The sequence below is a fragment of the Mirounga angustirostris genome, unplaced genomic scaffold, assembly GCF_029215605.1.
Source record: "Mirounga angustirostris isolate CCGP_5_RB_7025 unplaced genomic scaffold, mMirAng1.0.hap1 SCAF_5, whole genome shotgun sequence".
Taxonomy (NCBI): Eukaryota; Metazoa; Chordata; class Mammalia; order Carnivora; family Phocidae; genus Mirounga; species Mirounga angustirostris.
The window spans coordinates 175755312-175771236 of NW_026991713.1; the positions used below are offsets into that span (position 1 = coordinate 175755312).

Here is a 15925-nt window from a genome sequence, read left to right on the forward strand (position 1 = left end):
CTTCTCTGTAGGGCTGCCCTCTCCCCACCCTGGGCTCTTCTCAGATGCCATGACCCCCTCCTCCAACACCCACTTACAGTGGCCCCCTGGCACTCTCTTGACTTTGATCTCTCCTTTTTTTTTTTTCCCCTGTAGCCTTCGTCCCTAACTGTGCTCAGTGGCAACGTGCCCCTCTCCTGACTGCCTTTGGCTGGCCAAGGCCTGGCAGGTCACTCCCTCTATCTTGTGACCTAAACCTGGGCTCTCCTGCCCACGAGGACAGATGGGGCAAGGCAGCGGCTTTTGGACAGTCAAAAAAGCTCCTCTTAGTTACACAGACTTGGTGTAAGTACTTGGCTTCTAAATCACCAGGATGGACCCTCTGCCGGGACCCCCGGGCCCACCCACAGCAGCCTCTGCCCAGAATCTCTGCCGGGACACGGAGTCTGCGGTGGCCGCTGGAGTGACAGCTGGTTCTACTTGGCTACCCCAGGGTCCACCCTGGTGTTCGGACAGGCTGCTCACTGGATACCGTCATGACCACAGCAAACTTGTCCTCACTGGAGGGGGACATGCTCTGGCAAGCAGCCTGTATCTCACTGATGGTGCCATGGAGGTCAGCCAGGTCACTGGTCAGGGCCCGTTGGTTGACTGTAGGGAAGGGAACAGAGCCGCATGAGCACTAACCTCCCAGCCCAGGACAGCAACGCCTCTGCTTCCACACCCACTGCCCATCCACTCAGCCTACCTTTGGCAGCCAGGGGCACAGTGGGCAGGTCCTGAGCAAAGCCCAGGAGTTCTGGAAAGTGCTGGCTCAGTGATTTGGCAAGGATGTGCAGGAATGTGGACTTCCCATCCACAGTCTTGGTGGAGTTGAGCTGCAAGTGATGCCCAACATACATCCTCTTCAAGGACCCCATCAGATTCCTGATCACATGGGTCTGGGTACTCTTGGCCCCACTTCTCCTGGACTGTGGCGGCAATTCCTGGCCCTTGACACTCACCAACTCCAAAGTTGCTAATATTCCTCACTGTGAAGCTCTGCTGGGATGCCCAAAGGCCTCCCCAAGGCATTTGGAGGTTCCCTGGCCCAGATCTTTGAGACACCGTCCCCTGCTCCCACCCAGGAACCAGCCCATAGCCACCAGCTAGAGGAGGTCACCAGGTGTCCTGTCCTTGGGAGCATGCCCTTGTCGGCAGATATAGTCCAAGATTTTCTGACCTCTGGGGGAGCACCACTCACATATCTTTGCTCTTGTGGTTTTCGGGAACCATCTGTGGCCCATCTGTGCCTCAGACATCCTAAAACATTCATATCTACAAATGGAATCTTTCTTCCTCTCTTTTTAAAACAACGAAAGGTACCCTGGGGAAAGGTCCCAGAAAGAGCGGGAAGGCTGGATATTCACGCTGTCCTTTTTCAGATCCTAGATTTTTTGGGGGGTAGGACAGCTTGGCAGTGGTGGTGGTATTAAGGGCACAGAACCTACCAGGTGGGATTCCCTCCTTCTTCCTGGAATCTTCTCTCCCTGCCCCCCCACACTCCCTTTTTCCAGATCCTGAGGCTTGGCTTGGAAAAGCCCCCACTCCAACCTTTACAGCAGTTACATCCTGGCCTTCGGACAGCCAGCTTTTCCTCCTGGGGGAGGGGCCCTCCGTGGTCCTGATATTCTCTCCTCTCCTCTGCCACAACTTGGGTTGGGCCTGGCCTTCCCAGCCTTGACGGTAGAGCAAGCTCATCGATCACTGCCAACTGGTCCTCTCACCTCTGTCAGGAAGTTGATCTTGAAGCCTGTGGTCTTGTTGGTTTTGGGCTGTCCATCGTTGAGATAGTTGCCCATGGCCAACACAAACTGTGGAAAGGAAGATGGACAGTTCCTGCCCAGGTCCTCACCCCACCCCCTGGAACCACTCTCAGGATGGGTCTCCAGACTGGAAGCCCCGGGGGGCAGGCAGGCAGGTGGGGTGACCAGAGAGGGGGTGCACCCTGACCTCCAGGATCTTGGCGAGCTTCCGGCTGTTCTTGAGCTCAAGGGATGCCTGGCGCAAGCACTCCAGGCTGCCCCGGATCTCCTCTGTCTTCTCTTGTAGGGTGGCTTGGAAGTGGAGGCTGCGCAAGCGGGTTTTGTATTCGGGAACCGATAGCATCTGTCACCAAGGCAAGGCCAGGATTCACCCGCCCCACCAGGGGACCCACCGCCCCCCCGCAGCCTGGGGTGGGGCTCAGCTGGCTGCCGGACATTCCCTCAAGAAAAATAAGCACAACCCCAACATAAGCACAAAAAATAAGCTCAATCCCCTCTACCCCGGGCCCCAGGTGGGAACTGGCCGTTAAAGGTGTAACACTGGGACTCAGAGGCGCGACGCAGCGGCGGTAGGGGAGCGGGACCCACGAAGCCCCGGTCACAACGAGAGCCCTGACGGAGGCGGCCGAGGCCGCTGGGCAGCACCCCCTGACCCCCGGCGGCCGTGACGGCCGCAGCACCTGCAGGACGAACTGGTCCGGCTCGCTGAGGCGGCCGGGCGCCTCGCGGAAAGCCTGGTAGCGCTGCTCCTCGTCGGCGTCGGGCGCGAAGAGCAGCAGCTGCGCCAGGTGCGCGGGCTCCAGGCGCCGGGGCTCCATGCTCATGAGCACCTGCCGCAGCTCCGCGGGGCTCAGCTTCAGGTGAGCCAGCAGGATGGCTGCGGGCGGGGCCGCGAGGGTGAGCCGGGGCGGGGCCAGGCGGACGGTGGGCGGGGCCCAGAAGTTCCCCGGGGCGACTGGGTGGAGCCCGGGAGGGGCAAGGAAACTGGGCGGGGCAGGAGCCGGCCCAGAGGTGGAGAGGGTCCTTCCCACGGCCGAATAAAGGTGAGGGCAAGGTTCTCGAAGGGACACACCTAGATACGGGCGGGGCCTGTGGGAGTGGAGCTGGAAACGGGGGAGGAGACCGCGAGAGGGAGAGTAAGCGACGGCTGGAGGCGCGGCCTGGACCCGGGAGCCCCTCCCACGTGGGGGCGGGGCCAAGGAGGGACGGGCCCGAGAGGGTGGAGGCTGCACCTGGGTGGGATGTAGGACCCGAGAAGCCGCCTTCACCCAGCCGGTGTCGGGCCCCCAAGACCTAATGTGTCATCCACACAAGTGGATCCAAAGCTCTGCGGCCCAGAGAGAGGGCCGCCTCCTTGTCCCCCACAGCCCCTGGGACTCCCCAACCCCTCACAGGTGTTGTAGGCCTTCTTGTGAGACAGGATCTCCACCACCTCTTTCTTCCTGAAGGGCTCAGGCCCAGGCACCGGCTCTGGAAGGGAAAATGGTTTAATGAGAGGAGGCTAGGCTGGTGGGAGGGCCCAAGAGGGGGGTGGCCACACCTAACAGCCCAGACAACCCCTGATATGGCCTTAACTGAATCAGCTCCAGGTGTCCCCAGTCCCCTCCTTCCTCAGTCTCCCACTCAGGGACTCTCCGGCCTGTGTAACATACTCAGCATGCATGGTGGGTGCCTCTCCCCCATCCTCTCTCCCCTGGGCCCTTGGGGTTGAGCTGCCCAAGGAAGGTGAACCAACCACCTCTCCACCTTGCAGATCCTTCCTGGATGGACAAGCCCTTTCTCTTCCATCCTGCAACCACCTTCCACACACAGTATCCCTGGCAGCCTGGCCCCACCTAACGACTCTAGGGAGATACCCAGAGAAGGGCGGGGACGACAGAGAGATTGGAAGGGACATCTAGTTGGCTAGATATGGATGCCTCCTCCCTTTTTCTGGCTGTGTGACTTTGAGCAAATTATCTAGCCTCTCTGTGCCTCTTCATCAGGAAGTTAGGGCAATCACAGTCCCTACCTCGCAGAATTGTCACAGGATTAATTTAGAAACGGGGGTGTCTGGCATTTGGTGAGCATGCAATAAATGCCAGCTACTATGATTATCTCCACTTTCAGATGGGAAATCTGAAGCTCTGAGAGGTTAAATAACTCAGGGGCACAGGAAGTAAATGGCAGTCAGTGCAGACCTCCGGGACTCTAAGCCCTGGGGTGCCACAGAAGGCAGCAGGTGGGCTGCCATAGAGGGCCTGGTATGAGGGTTCCCCAGGGCCCTAAGGCCACTCACTAGCAGGTTTCTGGGTGCCAAAGTGGAGCTCCAAATCGAGATATTTCACCATGTCGCTCAACTTGTCATAGTCAGAATCTTCCCCGAGCTGCAATGGGCGGGGGGCGGGGGGCGGGGGGGGGGAGTTCAGGGGGATGAGGAACACTGGCAGCTGGACTGCCATCCTTCCCCCAGCCCCCCCATCCTCTAAGCCACCTGGGGAGCTACCGAGGGAGAGCCCTCATCAGGCCCTGGGAGAAACCTGAGGACCAGAAGAGACTGCAGGAGAAGCTAAATCATCCAAGTGATGAGGCGGTGAGCCGCCTCCTCGTGAGGTCAATAACGCACACACACCTGGAACACTCCATGCAGGAGGCAGCAAGTTGCACTGGAGCAGGGGGATCAAGGGACTGCAAAGGGGCTGCAGCCAACCAAGGGGGCTTAAGGAGGTGGCTGAGAGGCCTGGCCCTGTCTTGAGGGGTCCTTTGCAGGGGGTGAGTTCACCGGAGCTGCCCTGGGCTTCTGATGCTGGGGGAATGGAAGCAGGGAAATGCCAGGGGCTAGAAACTGGACAGCGTCTTGTCTTCAGTGCTGCTGGCCAGGCCAGCCTCCCCTGGTACAGGGCACTCCCAGGCCCCCGGTCACCTACCTGACCCCAGATGGTGCCTTCCGAGTTCTCCACCTGCTCCCACCGCAGGCGCTTGACACTCATGTGGCTGGTCTCACTTCGGCGGTGGCCCAGGCCCCGGGACAGCATGGGGGGTGCACAGGGCACTGGTGGGGGCAGGGGTGGCGGGGGCGGTGGAGGGACTGGGTGGCTGAGTTGGGTGAGGGGCTTGGCCAGCACCTGAGCAGGGCCCCGGGGACCATCAGGGGTGCGGGAGCTGGGCTTGGGGTCATGGAAGGGCAGAGGTGGTGGAGGCGGGGGGCTGAGCGGGGGTGGGGGGATGTGGTCAGAGATGGAGGAGTAGGTCAGGGAGCTGCCTTCCTCACTGCTGCTGATGCACTCACTAGCGCTGCTCCGTTCATTGGTCACAAAGCTTCCCTGGTCATCGTGGAAGCTCATCTGCCGGGCACAGAGCAAGGTGAGGGAGGGTGGGATAGCCTGGGGCAGGGGGTGGGCTAGCTGGGGACAAGGACAGGCTAGTCTGGTGGGATAGCCTGAGGCTGTGGGTAGGATGGCCTGACAAGTAGTCTGGGAGAAGGAAGGGGGTAACCTCAGACAAGGAATATGGGGGAGCCTTGAGTGAGCGGTGTTACAGCTGAGTCAAAGGGTGGGATAGCTCAGCCAGGGAGTGGGGTAGCCTGGGACAGATTCTAGGATGGACTGGGGCAGGGAGAGGAGTAGCCTGGGGCAGATCCCAAGGGCAACAGGCCTCTTGCAGGAGCCCTGTTCCCCTTCCAGGCCCCCCATGTCACACCTGGGCCCCTGGCCCTCCACATCTGCTGGCATGTGCTCACCTCCTCATAATCATTCTCAGGGCTCAGGAAATCATCCACGACAGTGACCCGGGGGCCCAGCTGCTCACTCAGCACATCCAGGAAGCGGTCAGTATCCCGGCTTCGCACGGGGCGGGAGAAAGTGAAGAGCTTCCTGCGGCTCGGCGGGCGGGCAGGGTCTGGGCTGGGGGGACTGTCGGAGCGGATGGGCCCGGGGTCTGGCTGTGGGGAGGGCGCCCTGCTGCTGTCCAGGCTGGCGTAGGGGTGGGACTCAGAGCTGCTGGGGGAGGCCAGGCCCCCTGAACACAGTGGGTAGTAGCAGGGGGAGGGTAGGTGCTGCTCGCTGGGCCATGAGACGCTGGACAGGGTCCTGGGCCCTGGGGTGGGGGATCAAGTGTGAGGACCCTTCTTCAGTTAGTATCTGGGTTCCAGGTGCAGGCTGGAGGGGGGGGGGGCCTGGGGCAGGTTGGCTTTGTGTCCCTGCGCACCTTCCTTTCCCTCTCTGGATACAGCACAAGAAGACCCTAGATGACCCTTCCACCCAGGCCCTTCCCTGAGGGAAATCAAAGGTCAGAGTAGGTGAGGGGGAACACTACTTAGCCCCAGGAGAGGCCAGACCCCCGCTCATCTTGGAAGGGACTTCGGGGTCCCACCTGGGGCCAACCCAGGGGTCCTGCCTTCTGAACTGCAGAGAAACCATCTTCCTAGCTGTGCCATTCACAGAGCAATGCATGCACTTAATTGTTGATCCAACAGCCACAGGCTCACCTGGGGCTCCTTTGGGGGAGGACCTCTGCTTTTCTAAATCTGCAGTAGGGGTAAGGATCAGAGGGGGGCATGCGAAGGCCTGTGACAACCCTGACCTCTATGGACCTTTGCCATGCAGGCTGCTGAGGCTCCCCACAACTCAATCATGTGGTCACGGAGCAAAGGGGAGGCCCCAAGGATGTGCCCCAGATGGGGCAACACCCAGGCAGATAGCCCAGAGGCCAGAGGCCAGTGCTGCTCCCAGGAACCAGGGCTGGCTGAGCCCCTACCTGCTGGGCCTGCCGGGCTGGGCCCTGGTGGGGAGGCACGGGATCTGGACGTGGTCCCCACCTTCCCTTTGAAGCTGCTGTTCAGTCTGGACTCGAGCTCCGCATAGACGGCTGACATCTTCAGGGAGAGGAGGCCAGGGTGAGTCCAGCCCACCGTTACCTCCTCCATGAGGCCCTCACATGGCCTCAGAGGCCAGGCCTGGGTGATCTGGGAGGCAGGCATCTGCCCCAGCCCCATGGGACACCGATTCCCAGGAGTCACATGAACCACCAGGAGGGTAGACAACGGGGTCTCACCATCTTAGGATTGGGGGTCTCGGGGAGGGACGTGCCGTCGCCTGCCTGGCGCTCGCCTGGGATGAGAGGAAGAGGCATCTCGGGGCAGTCGCCGGGACCTGCCAGGGGAATCGGGGAGGGTGGAGTCCACCATGGGGAGATCTAGTATCCCCTCGGAGCTCTAAGGCTTGGGTTCCAGCCCAGGCCCCACGGGCAGCCATCAAGAAAGAACCAGCAAGCCCCAGAGCCCCAGGAGGGCCATCACTCAGCCCTGCCCAACCTGTTCTTGGGCATATCTCATCCCACCAACCCCATTCTGCAGGCGGGAAGACCGAGCCCTGGTGGCACCCTCACACACTGTCCCGCCTTTCAGGCCAGAGCCTCACCGCAACTGAGGCTGGCCTCCAGGCCCTGGGACCGGAGGCTGCGGCGGCACATGGACGAGGCTCTCAGGGAGCTTCGCTGCTGCAGCTCGGGCACTGGTTCGGGCTCGGGCTCGGGCTCCGGCTCCAGGTCCAGCTCGGGCTCCGGCTCTGCAGTGTGACATGAGCAGGAGATGGGCCCCTTGTCCTCTCAGCCAGACAAAGGGCCTCCAAACACAGGAGGGGTGAAGGCAACCACTGTTTGCACCAATCTGTGACCCCAGGCCCTGCTTGCCATGTGGCCTGAGGTGGAAGATTCTGGGTCTAGGCAGACGTATGGAACATCCGCTGGCCAGCCTATACTCTGAGCCTCTTGCTAAAACCTTTGAGCTTCCCCCAGCACACTGTGGGTCCCCAGGACGAGGGATGGTGGGCAGCCGAGGGCCAGCTCACGGGAGATGTGTAGGCTGCGACGCAGCAGGTGCAGAGGGCCTAGAACAAGTGCAGTGTCTGGCCCACTTCCGATTCCTGTGGCCTAAATGGTGAAGTGCGTGGTTTTCTGGGCACGTGGGGCCTGCTCTAAGAGGTGGGCAGCAGTGGGAGGCTGAGGCCGCACATGGCCCGGCAGCCAGGCCCGACCTGGCTGTGTCCTCGCCCTCCAGCTCTATGGACGGCAACCACGTGAATTTCTTGATCTGCGACACGTCTCTTGGCGTGCAGTGCACAGCCATTGAGACCACTCCCGTTTTGTGGGTGCAAAGCCAGGGATTCCGGGTGGATAGGTGGGGTGTCTAAAGTCTAAGGTAATGTGGCAGATGCTACTTAAGCATCGAGCAGGGAAGGCACATCTGTGGGGCCAAGTGTGCGACCCGCCTGGGTACGCCCGGCATGTGTCTGCAGGCTACGGGGGCGCATCTGTCTGTGGGAGAGGCCCAGGTTGGCTGTCATCTGAGGACAGGGGCTGGCTCTTCACCGGGTGTGCTGGGCAGGGGGAGAGGCTGCTTACCTGTCATGGCCGTGTAGCCCAGGAAACATGCAATTTTCTCCTGGCAGAGCTCCTGCTCCTCGTAAGTCAGCAGCTGGTAGATGAACTGCCAAAGAACTTGTTTGGCAGGTGTGTCCAGCACTGGGTAGACGTCCACGATGAGGGTGTCAATGTTCCTGGGGGAGGGTGCAGGAGCAAGGGGTTCATGACTCAGGGGCTCACCATGGTGGGGAGGGAGAGATGGACAAGGGGGCTCTTCCAGGCCACAGAACCCACCCCTGCCAAGACAGAAAAGTGGGGAAGGTAGGAAGGCAGGCTCTGGCGATGGGCTCCCCTCCCCCCGATTCAAATCCTGGCTCTGCCACTTACCAGCCAAGTGACCTTTCTCAAGTTACTTAATTCCCCTGTGCCTCAGTTTCCTCTTCTGTAAAATGTGGATAAAAATAGCATCTACCTCACAGAGTCGCCATATGATGAAAACACACAGAGTGTATTGGGTAAATCAACTCACTATAGCAGAGATTGGCAAATGATGGCCCGCAGCCCAAAATCTGTCCCACCTTCTGTTTTTGTAAAAAAAAAAAGTTTTATTGGAACACAGCCATGACTGGGTGTTTACATATTGTCTATGGCTGTTTTCGAGCTACAACGGCAGGGTTGAATAGTTTCTATGGAGACCATATGGCCCACAAAGCCTAAAATATTTACTATGTGGCCCTTTGTAGAAGTAGTTTGCTGGTCCTTGCATTATATGAGAAAATAAAACTAACACCACACATAAGGATGAACTCTAGGTGGACAAAAAACAAAGTATGAAAAATACAATGGTAAAATTAATAGAAGACAGTGTAGGAGAATATTTTTTGGCCTAGGGGTAGGGAAGGAGTTCTTAAAATTTCAAAAGCCAAAGCCATAAGGCCCAAAACGTATTGAATTTGATTTTATAATAGCAAGCATATCTGTTCAAAGAAGCCCAACTTGGACACAATGATATTATATATAACAGAAGTAGTAACAAGTAACAAATGGGAGAAGATGTTTGCAATGTCTAAAATCAACAAGGACTCAGTATCTAAAATATACAAGGAACTCCTGCAAATCAACAAGAACAAAAAGCCCAGTAAAATGAAAATGGGCAAAGGGTCTAAACAGGTAATCTAGAGATAAAGAAACAGAAAAGACTGACAAGGATATTCAAAGATGTTTAAAATAGTCATTTCAAAACCCCAAATAAAATAAGATGTCACTTTATGCCTAAAAGACTAGCATGAGTAGAAAGCTGGATGGTGCCCAGTGTTGGTGAGGACGTGGGGATGGGGGGCCCAGGTGCACTGCAGGTGAGAGACAGCAGTGCTCTGGGAAGCAATTTTGGATGACCTAGTCAAATTAAATAAACAAATACCTTAATATCCAGCAATGCAGCTCTTAGATATGAATTCCAAATGAATTGTACACAGCACCATGGGGAAATGTGCACAATGATGTTCATCACTGCTGTCAAGATGGAAGAGAGTGGTGACAAGCCTGTGTCTGTCACTGGCAGGTAAATAGATCAGACCTGGACCCTTGATCCACAGGAATTTGGCTGTAGTTGTAAACAATGTATTACATGTACACGAGCAACATGGACAGATCTAAACACATAGGGTTTGGTGGGAAAAAAAGTCACAGAATGTGCACAGGATAGCCACAATTCTAATGTAGACCAAAAATACATCCCATGGGAGGCACCTGGTTGGCCCCGTTGGAAAAACATTTGACTCTTGATCTCAGGGTCATGAGTTCGAGCCCCACATTGGGTGTGGAGATTACTTAAATAAATGAAACTTAAAAAAAAAAACAAAAAAACCCCCACATCCTACAAAACACAATGCCCACACTTCAAGAACATGTCAGACAAAAGGAGCCCTGTTAAACTCATTGGACTGGTGACCTTGGGAAGGGGAGGGACACAGAAGAGGGAGTGGAGCTAAAAGGGAAGGAAAGGTGGAGACAAGCCAAGTGTCCATCACGGATGAATGGACAGACAACATGTGGTCTATCCACGCAATGGAATGTTATTTGGCCATGAAAAAGGGAAGAAGTAGATGCTATCACTTGGATGAACACTGAAAACATGATGTTGAGTGAAAGAAGCCAGACATCAAAGCCCACATACTATAGGATCCTATTCACATGAAAGCCCAGAATAGGGAAAGCCACAGAGACACTAAAGTAGATTCGTGGTTGTTGTTGGGGGGGGGGGGTTGTGCAGGGGAGGAAGGGGCAGGAGAGGAGGGGGTGATAGTGAAGAGCTGCAGGGTTTCTTTTTGAGTGAAAATGTTCAAAAACTGAGTGTGGTGATGGGTGCACAGATTTGTCAATTAAAATCCAGTGCACTGTATATAGGGTGTGTGAATTTTACCTCAATAAAGCTGTTTAAACAAAAAAGGAAAAGGGCGTGAACGGGTGAGGGGTTTGCACAGACCATGACAATGACCCTACAGACGCAGGCTGCTGCTACTCAGGCACAAAAAGGAAGACACCAAACCAACCCCAACAGGCTCAGTGGCTGGTGGCAAATGCCCACAGGCTAGTAGTCCTGTGACCTTCCCACAAACAACTTTGCAGAGGTCACTGCTTCACTTGACAGAGGCTAGGTCACGTGGCTAGGAGGTTTCAGAGTCAGGGTTTGTGGTAGGGCACCTTGATTGCCCACCACCCGGGGGCCCCTGGTACCAGCGGCTGCTTTCTTTGAGTCTCTCCCAGGAGCAGGGGGCTCAGGAGGCACAGGCAGGGAGACCCGAATGGTGAGTCTGAGCAGGATTTGGGGCCCACCCAGGGCAGCTCCCACCACCGCTCTGGCCCAGCCACCTGTGCTGGAAGAAGCTCTCAAGGGCCCGGCAGACCCCATAGCGCTCGGGAGGCGTGAGTAGGTGCTCCAGCTGCTGGCTGAAAGTCCTCCCCTGCACCCGGATGCTGGAGGGCAGGATCTCTGCCACCCACTGCAGGGAGGTGAGCGCCGAGGACGGGTTGGGGGAATCCAAGGAATCAGAGTCTGTTGGGGCCACAGGCAGGAGAGACACATCTGACCCAGCATCCCGGGTCAGATGCGGTTTCTCTAGCAGCTGGGGTGAGAGCTGGGCATTGGGAGGCACACCTACTGCCTGGAGCTGGGGATGGGGATGGGACAGCCCCAGGCAGGGCCCTGAGGCTGCCCCACTGGAATCTACAGCACCACCTGGGGAGGGAAGCTGCAGGGTTGGGGGAAAAGCAGAGTCCTCTGCAGACTTGTAAGTCCCACATGTGGAGGCCCTGGCAGGGTCTCCGTGGGCCACAAAGCCAAGTGGCCGTGGGCGTCTCACCGCTGGCGAATGGGACGAGCCCCTCCTCCACCACCAGTGTGGGCATCGCGCCACTGCCTTGAAGCATGGACACCACCTTGTCATGGGAGCAGTTCCTGCCAAGAAGAGATGGCCCAGGAGGGCCTGACCAGGATGAGCGATGTCCACGGCCACCCACCAGATCTCCCTGTCCTGCCTGTAGAGACTGCTCAGCAGTGCACAGCAGCCAGGGCCCTGCCTCTCCTGCTCATTTATCTTCTCTGCAGGAGAAGCTCCAGGCCCAGGACAAGCTGGACACTTCTGGGTGCAGAGGGGTTGTGCCCATGTCATCCGTAGGCAGGGCTCCCCCTCAAGGGCAAGACACTCATGGTCCATTTAATTCTGTGTTGCCTGGGAACCTGGTTGGCTCAGCCGGTAGAGCATGTGACTCTTGATCTTGGGGTTGTAAGTTCAAGCCCCACGTTGGGTGTAGAGATTACTTAAAAATAAAATCTTTAAAAACAAAAACAGGGACACCTGGGTGGCTCAGGTCCTGATCCCAGGGTCTTGGGACTGAGCCCCGCATCGAGTTCCCTGCTCGGCAGGAAGCCTGTTTCTCCGCTCGGCAGGAAGCCTGTTTCTCCCTCTCCTGCTCCCCCTGCTTGTGTTCCTGCTCTCGCTATCTCTCTCCCTCTGTCAAATAAATAAATAAAATCTTTTTTAAAAAAGAGTCCTTTAAAAAAATAAAATAAAAAAATAAAAACAAAAATGAAACAGCAACAACAAAAAACTCTCTGTGTCCCTTGCATGGAGCTGGGGTATTTTCTAGTTGGAAGACTAAACTGACATCCTGTCTAGTCTGAGGGTACAGATTCAAGAGATCCCATAGGAAGAGGGGCAGATCCTGGGGACAAACTGGTCATAGGAGATCGGGACCATGGCCTAGGTGTCCCAAGAGCCAGGAGTCTCAGAGGATGGTTTGTCACCAAGCTTTGACGTCCCCAGTAGCCTCTGACCTCATGTCCAGTCCATTGAGGAAGAGGATCCGGTCGCCTGACTTGAGGGACGCATTGTCAGCCGGGCTCCCTAGAAGCCAGAAGAGAGCATGTGCTGGTCAGCTGGGCAGGGCTGCACTCTGTGAACCCATTTTACAGGTGCCAAATGGGATGAGTTGCCAAGAAGAGCCAAATTCAGGCCAGCAGATCCCACATTAGACCCAGCACCCCTCTGCTCTCAGCTGCTCTGAGCAGGGAGTGAGCCCCTGGGTGGGGGTGGGAGGGTTTGGGGCTCAGTGTGGACCGCTGGTCAGCCCTGAGCTGTTGGAGAAGGGGGAAAAATAAAGAAGGTCTTGGGAGCCATTTTTCTGTAGCATCTGTGCACCTGCTGAGAAGCCCACTCCATACTGTTCTCTGCCCCACCCATAACGGTTCACATCCTAGATTCCTCTGTGCCTTTGTCATCAGGAGAAAATGCACCTGTCTACAGGGAGGGAGCTTCCTCCCCCAGGCTGGGAAACATGGTGTATTAATCACGCTTGTTTGTTTCTGTACTTCCTGAGGCTTTGGCATCTTGGGGCCATTGCTGACCCTGGAAACACTGCCCTTCGGTGGCTAGCCAAGCCCTACGTGGTAAATAACTGGCTCTGAAGAATGCCTCTTGTATGCAAACCAACCAGTCCAGAGCCCACACCCAACGCCCTTCCCTATGGAGCTCTCACACCCTGGGCCATGACTGCGCCCTGCCCTAAGCTCCCAGGGCCAGGTACCTGCAGACTGACTGGGGACAGCTCCTATGCCTCAGAGCCTGCTGCAACTAATCCTGTACCTGCTTAGCCTGCCTTGCCCGATCCTTCCCCTGTGTGGCCGTGCAGGGTGTGGCCGTGCAGGGTGTGGCCACGCCCCCTCCTCTTGGGAACTGTGAGGGACAAACTCTTTTTCCAATGGCCATCATCTCCTGATCTGTTGGCCTCACCATACCCGAATAATAATGGTAAAACCTGCGTTTTAAACACAAAGGAGCAGCTGATTCTCTGCCCTGGTGGCGCTGAAGGTCAGACCTAACCCAGTACCTAACACCTAGGGATGGGGCTGGTAGTTTGCTCCTGTGGATGCTCTTGTGGATTTCTGCCTCTTTTGTCAGCTGTTCCTCTAAATTTGATTGGGCAACAAGTGGCAAATGCCTAAAGAAAATGTACTCTCAGATTGTGAGGCATTCTCTCAGGCTGTGGGTACTGTCAAGGGAGGAAGAGAGATGCTCAGGGAAGACCTGCTGGGGAAGGGGAGTCCTTCCTCCCTACCCCCAGACTGAAGAGGCGGGGAGGGGAGAGGTGATGGTGGTGATGAATCCAACCTGGCCTGTCTGGAAGCTTGGGCCAGCCTGGGGTGGAAGGGCCAGAGGGTTTGTAGCTGGGGATTCAAGATCACTGGATCAGGAGTCAGGAAATCCCAGGTTCTGGTCCTTGCTTTGCCAGAGCCTCTAAAGGCCTCAGTCTCCCCATCTGTAAAAGCTCTCACTGAAGCATCCGCTTGGCTTCCCATGACGAGGAAGGCATGGGGTTACCAGCCTGGAGGCTAGGTTGGGGAGAATAGCACCCCTGGATCTTAAACATGGCCCCAGGCAAAGTATCCCTGGCTGCACCCCACATGGGGGTGGTGGGAACTGGTGGTGCTCGTGGTGGCACAGTTGGAAGAGACAAAGAGGAGAGATGACTCCTTTCTAGAGGACCAACGTGGGCCTTTCCCCTACAACACTGTGTCAACAACTTAGTAATGCACAAATCCGAGGAGAACTACAACATATCAGTCATCAGGATTCGGTCTTAAAATGATCTGATGGCTGGAACAATGATGCAAAGGCACTAAGGCACTTTCCTGGGGATCAGATGTCCAACCCACAAATCCCTGCACTGGAGGTGTGAGATGAGGTAGGGTAGAAAGGACTCAGCAATGGGGATGTGTCACCAGGAGCATCATCCACAGGTGCTGGGAGGGTATGGGTGCAGAACAGAGAGAGCGGGTGACCCGGGTGACCCGGTGGTTACCGGGAGGGAGAGTTCAGTTTAGCACCAGGAGACATTTCTGCCCCACAGAGACCTTCCACAGTGGAATGTGCTGCCACAGGAAGAAATGAGTTTCTCTCCACACTCCCCCCCGCCACCCACCCTGGAGAGGCAGGAAGAAAGAATTCCTGCACGGAGAAGGCTCTGCTTTCTTCAAGATGTCACCATTCCAGGAGCAAAAAGAGGCAGGCTGGGTGGGGGCAGGAGGAGAGTCCAGATTGGGGGTAGGGGACTGGATAGTGGGCAGAGGCCCTGAGGGCCTGATGCCTCTCTGAGTCTGGCCTGCCCAGCAAGTGCCAAGTTCACAGTGGGCACCCCACACAGGGCAGGTTGATTGGGTGCAGCCTGGGTGGGTGTCAGGTGTGTCCTGGCTCCCCCAGTGTCTGGGGCAGTGCCCTCAGCCCTCCCTGGGGACATAGGAAAGGTCTGGATGGAGAACTTGGCTCTCTTGGCTCAAAGGTGACCCTGAACTTGGAGGGGGTTTGCCCCAACTTGGATGTCCCCTCTGGGGTACTTAGAGGACACGGACTACATGAAGTTAGAACCTGGGGGCAGAGCCGGGGGTGGGGGGAAGACGGGCTACTTAGTATGGGCCTAAGAGGGTCCTTCACCCCATCCTGGACAACCCGCCCACCCCTCACCAGGCAGGACAGACTCGATCCAGACAGGCCCGTGACCGCGCAGCGTGAAGCCGAAGCTCTTGTTGCCCTTGTAGACTCGGACTGTCCTGGGGAGAAAGAAGGGGTGGGGTGGGGGGCTGGCAGCGTGCCCTGCCCTGGGGAGAGGGAGGCTGGGGGACGTAGGGGATAGAGATGTCCCGTGTCCTGCTCCCCTTAATCTCTCCTGACCCCCACCCCAGGTGTCCACGCCCCGACCCCGAGCCCTCTGCCCAGATCTTCATTCCAGCCCACTGACTGGGTCCGCGGCCCGTGCCCGCGCGCCCCGGGTACCTGCGCGTGCCTCCCGGGCCCGCGCGGCCGCCCAGCAGCGAGGCAGCCTTGCGCGGGGGCGGCTCGTCGGGGCGGCGCGGGGCGGCGCTGGCGCGAGTGGACACCAGGAGGCGCTCGGGGCGCTCCTCGCTGCGGCTCCGGCGCAGCCGCTGTGCGCCCTGCGCCCTCCGGGCGCGGCACAGCTTGCCCAGCAGACCCTGCGACACCACCTCGTCGAAGCGCGCCCGGTGCTTCTTGGGGATGAAGATCCTGCCGGCGAGGACCGCAGAGTCGGGGCGCGCCCCCAGACCGCGCCCCGATCGTGCCAAACCGCGGCCTAAAGGCTCCTTCTTGCGGGCGCCGCCCTAGGCTCTCGCGCCCCTACACAGGGGTAACAGGGGAATCAGCAGCCGGCACTCCAGTCTCCCCCCTCGGTGTCGGAACTTGTGCCCCAACTGGCCTGGGCCACACCAGAACCACGGTGCCCGGCTCTCC

The 15925-nt window shown here is 57.6% G+C and overlaps 1 protein-coding gene across 1 annotated transcript in view; it reads right to left on the reverse strand.

The window, feature by feature from the left end:
- Positions 1-15925, reverse strand: part of GRID2IP (Grid2 interacting protein) — a 38055-nt gene that overhangs the window by 6006 nt on the left and 16124 nt on the right. Inside the window, exons 3-20 of the mRNA XM_045875842.2 lie at positions 15452-15700; positions 15143-15228; positions 12460-12529; positions 11486-11580; positions 10995-11178; positions 8163-8317; positions 7181-7327; positions 6816-6913; positions 6519-6636; positions 5503-5858; positions 4691-5107; positions 4063-4150; positions 3177-3254; positions 2465-2661; positions 1972-2127; positions 1746-1832; positions 728-857; positions 512-630 (exon numbers count right to left, since the gene is read on the reverse strand). Coding sequence (XP_045731798.2) covers positions 512-630; positions 728-857; positions 1746-1832; positions 1972-2127; positions 2465-2661; positions 3177-3254; positions 4063-4150; positions 4691-5107; positions 5503-5858; positions 6519-6636; positions 6816-6913; positions 7181-7327; positions 8163-8317; positions 10995-11178; positions 11486-11580; positions 12460-12529; positions 15143-15228; positions 15452-15700 — 2830 coding nt within the window. The remainder of the gene's footprint in view (positions 1-511; positions 631-727; positions 858-1745; positions 1833-1971; positions 2128-2464; positions 2662-3176; positions 3255-4062; positions 4151-4690; positions 5108-5502; positions 5859-6518; positions 6637-6815; positions 6914-7180; positions 7328-8162; positions 8318-10994; positions 11179-11485; positions 11581-12459; positions 12530-15142; positions 15229-15451; positions 15701-15925) is intronic.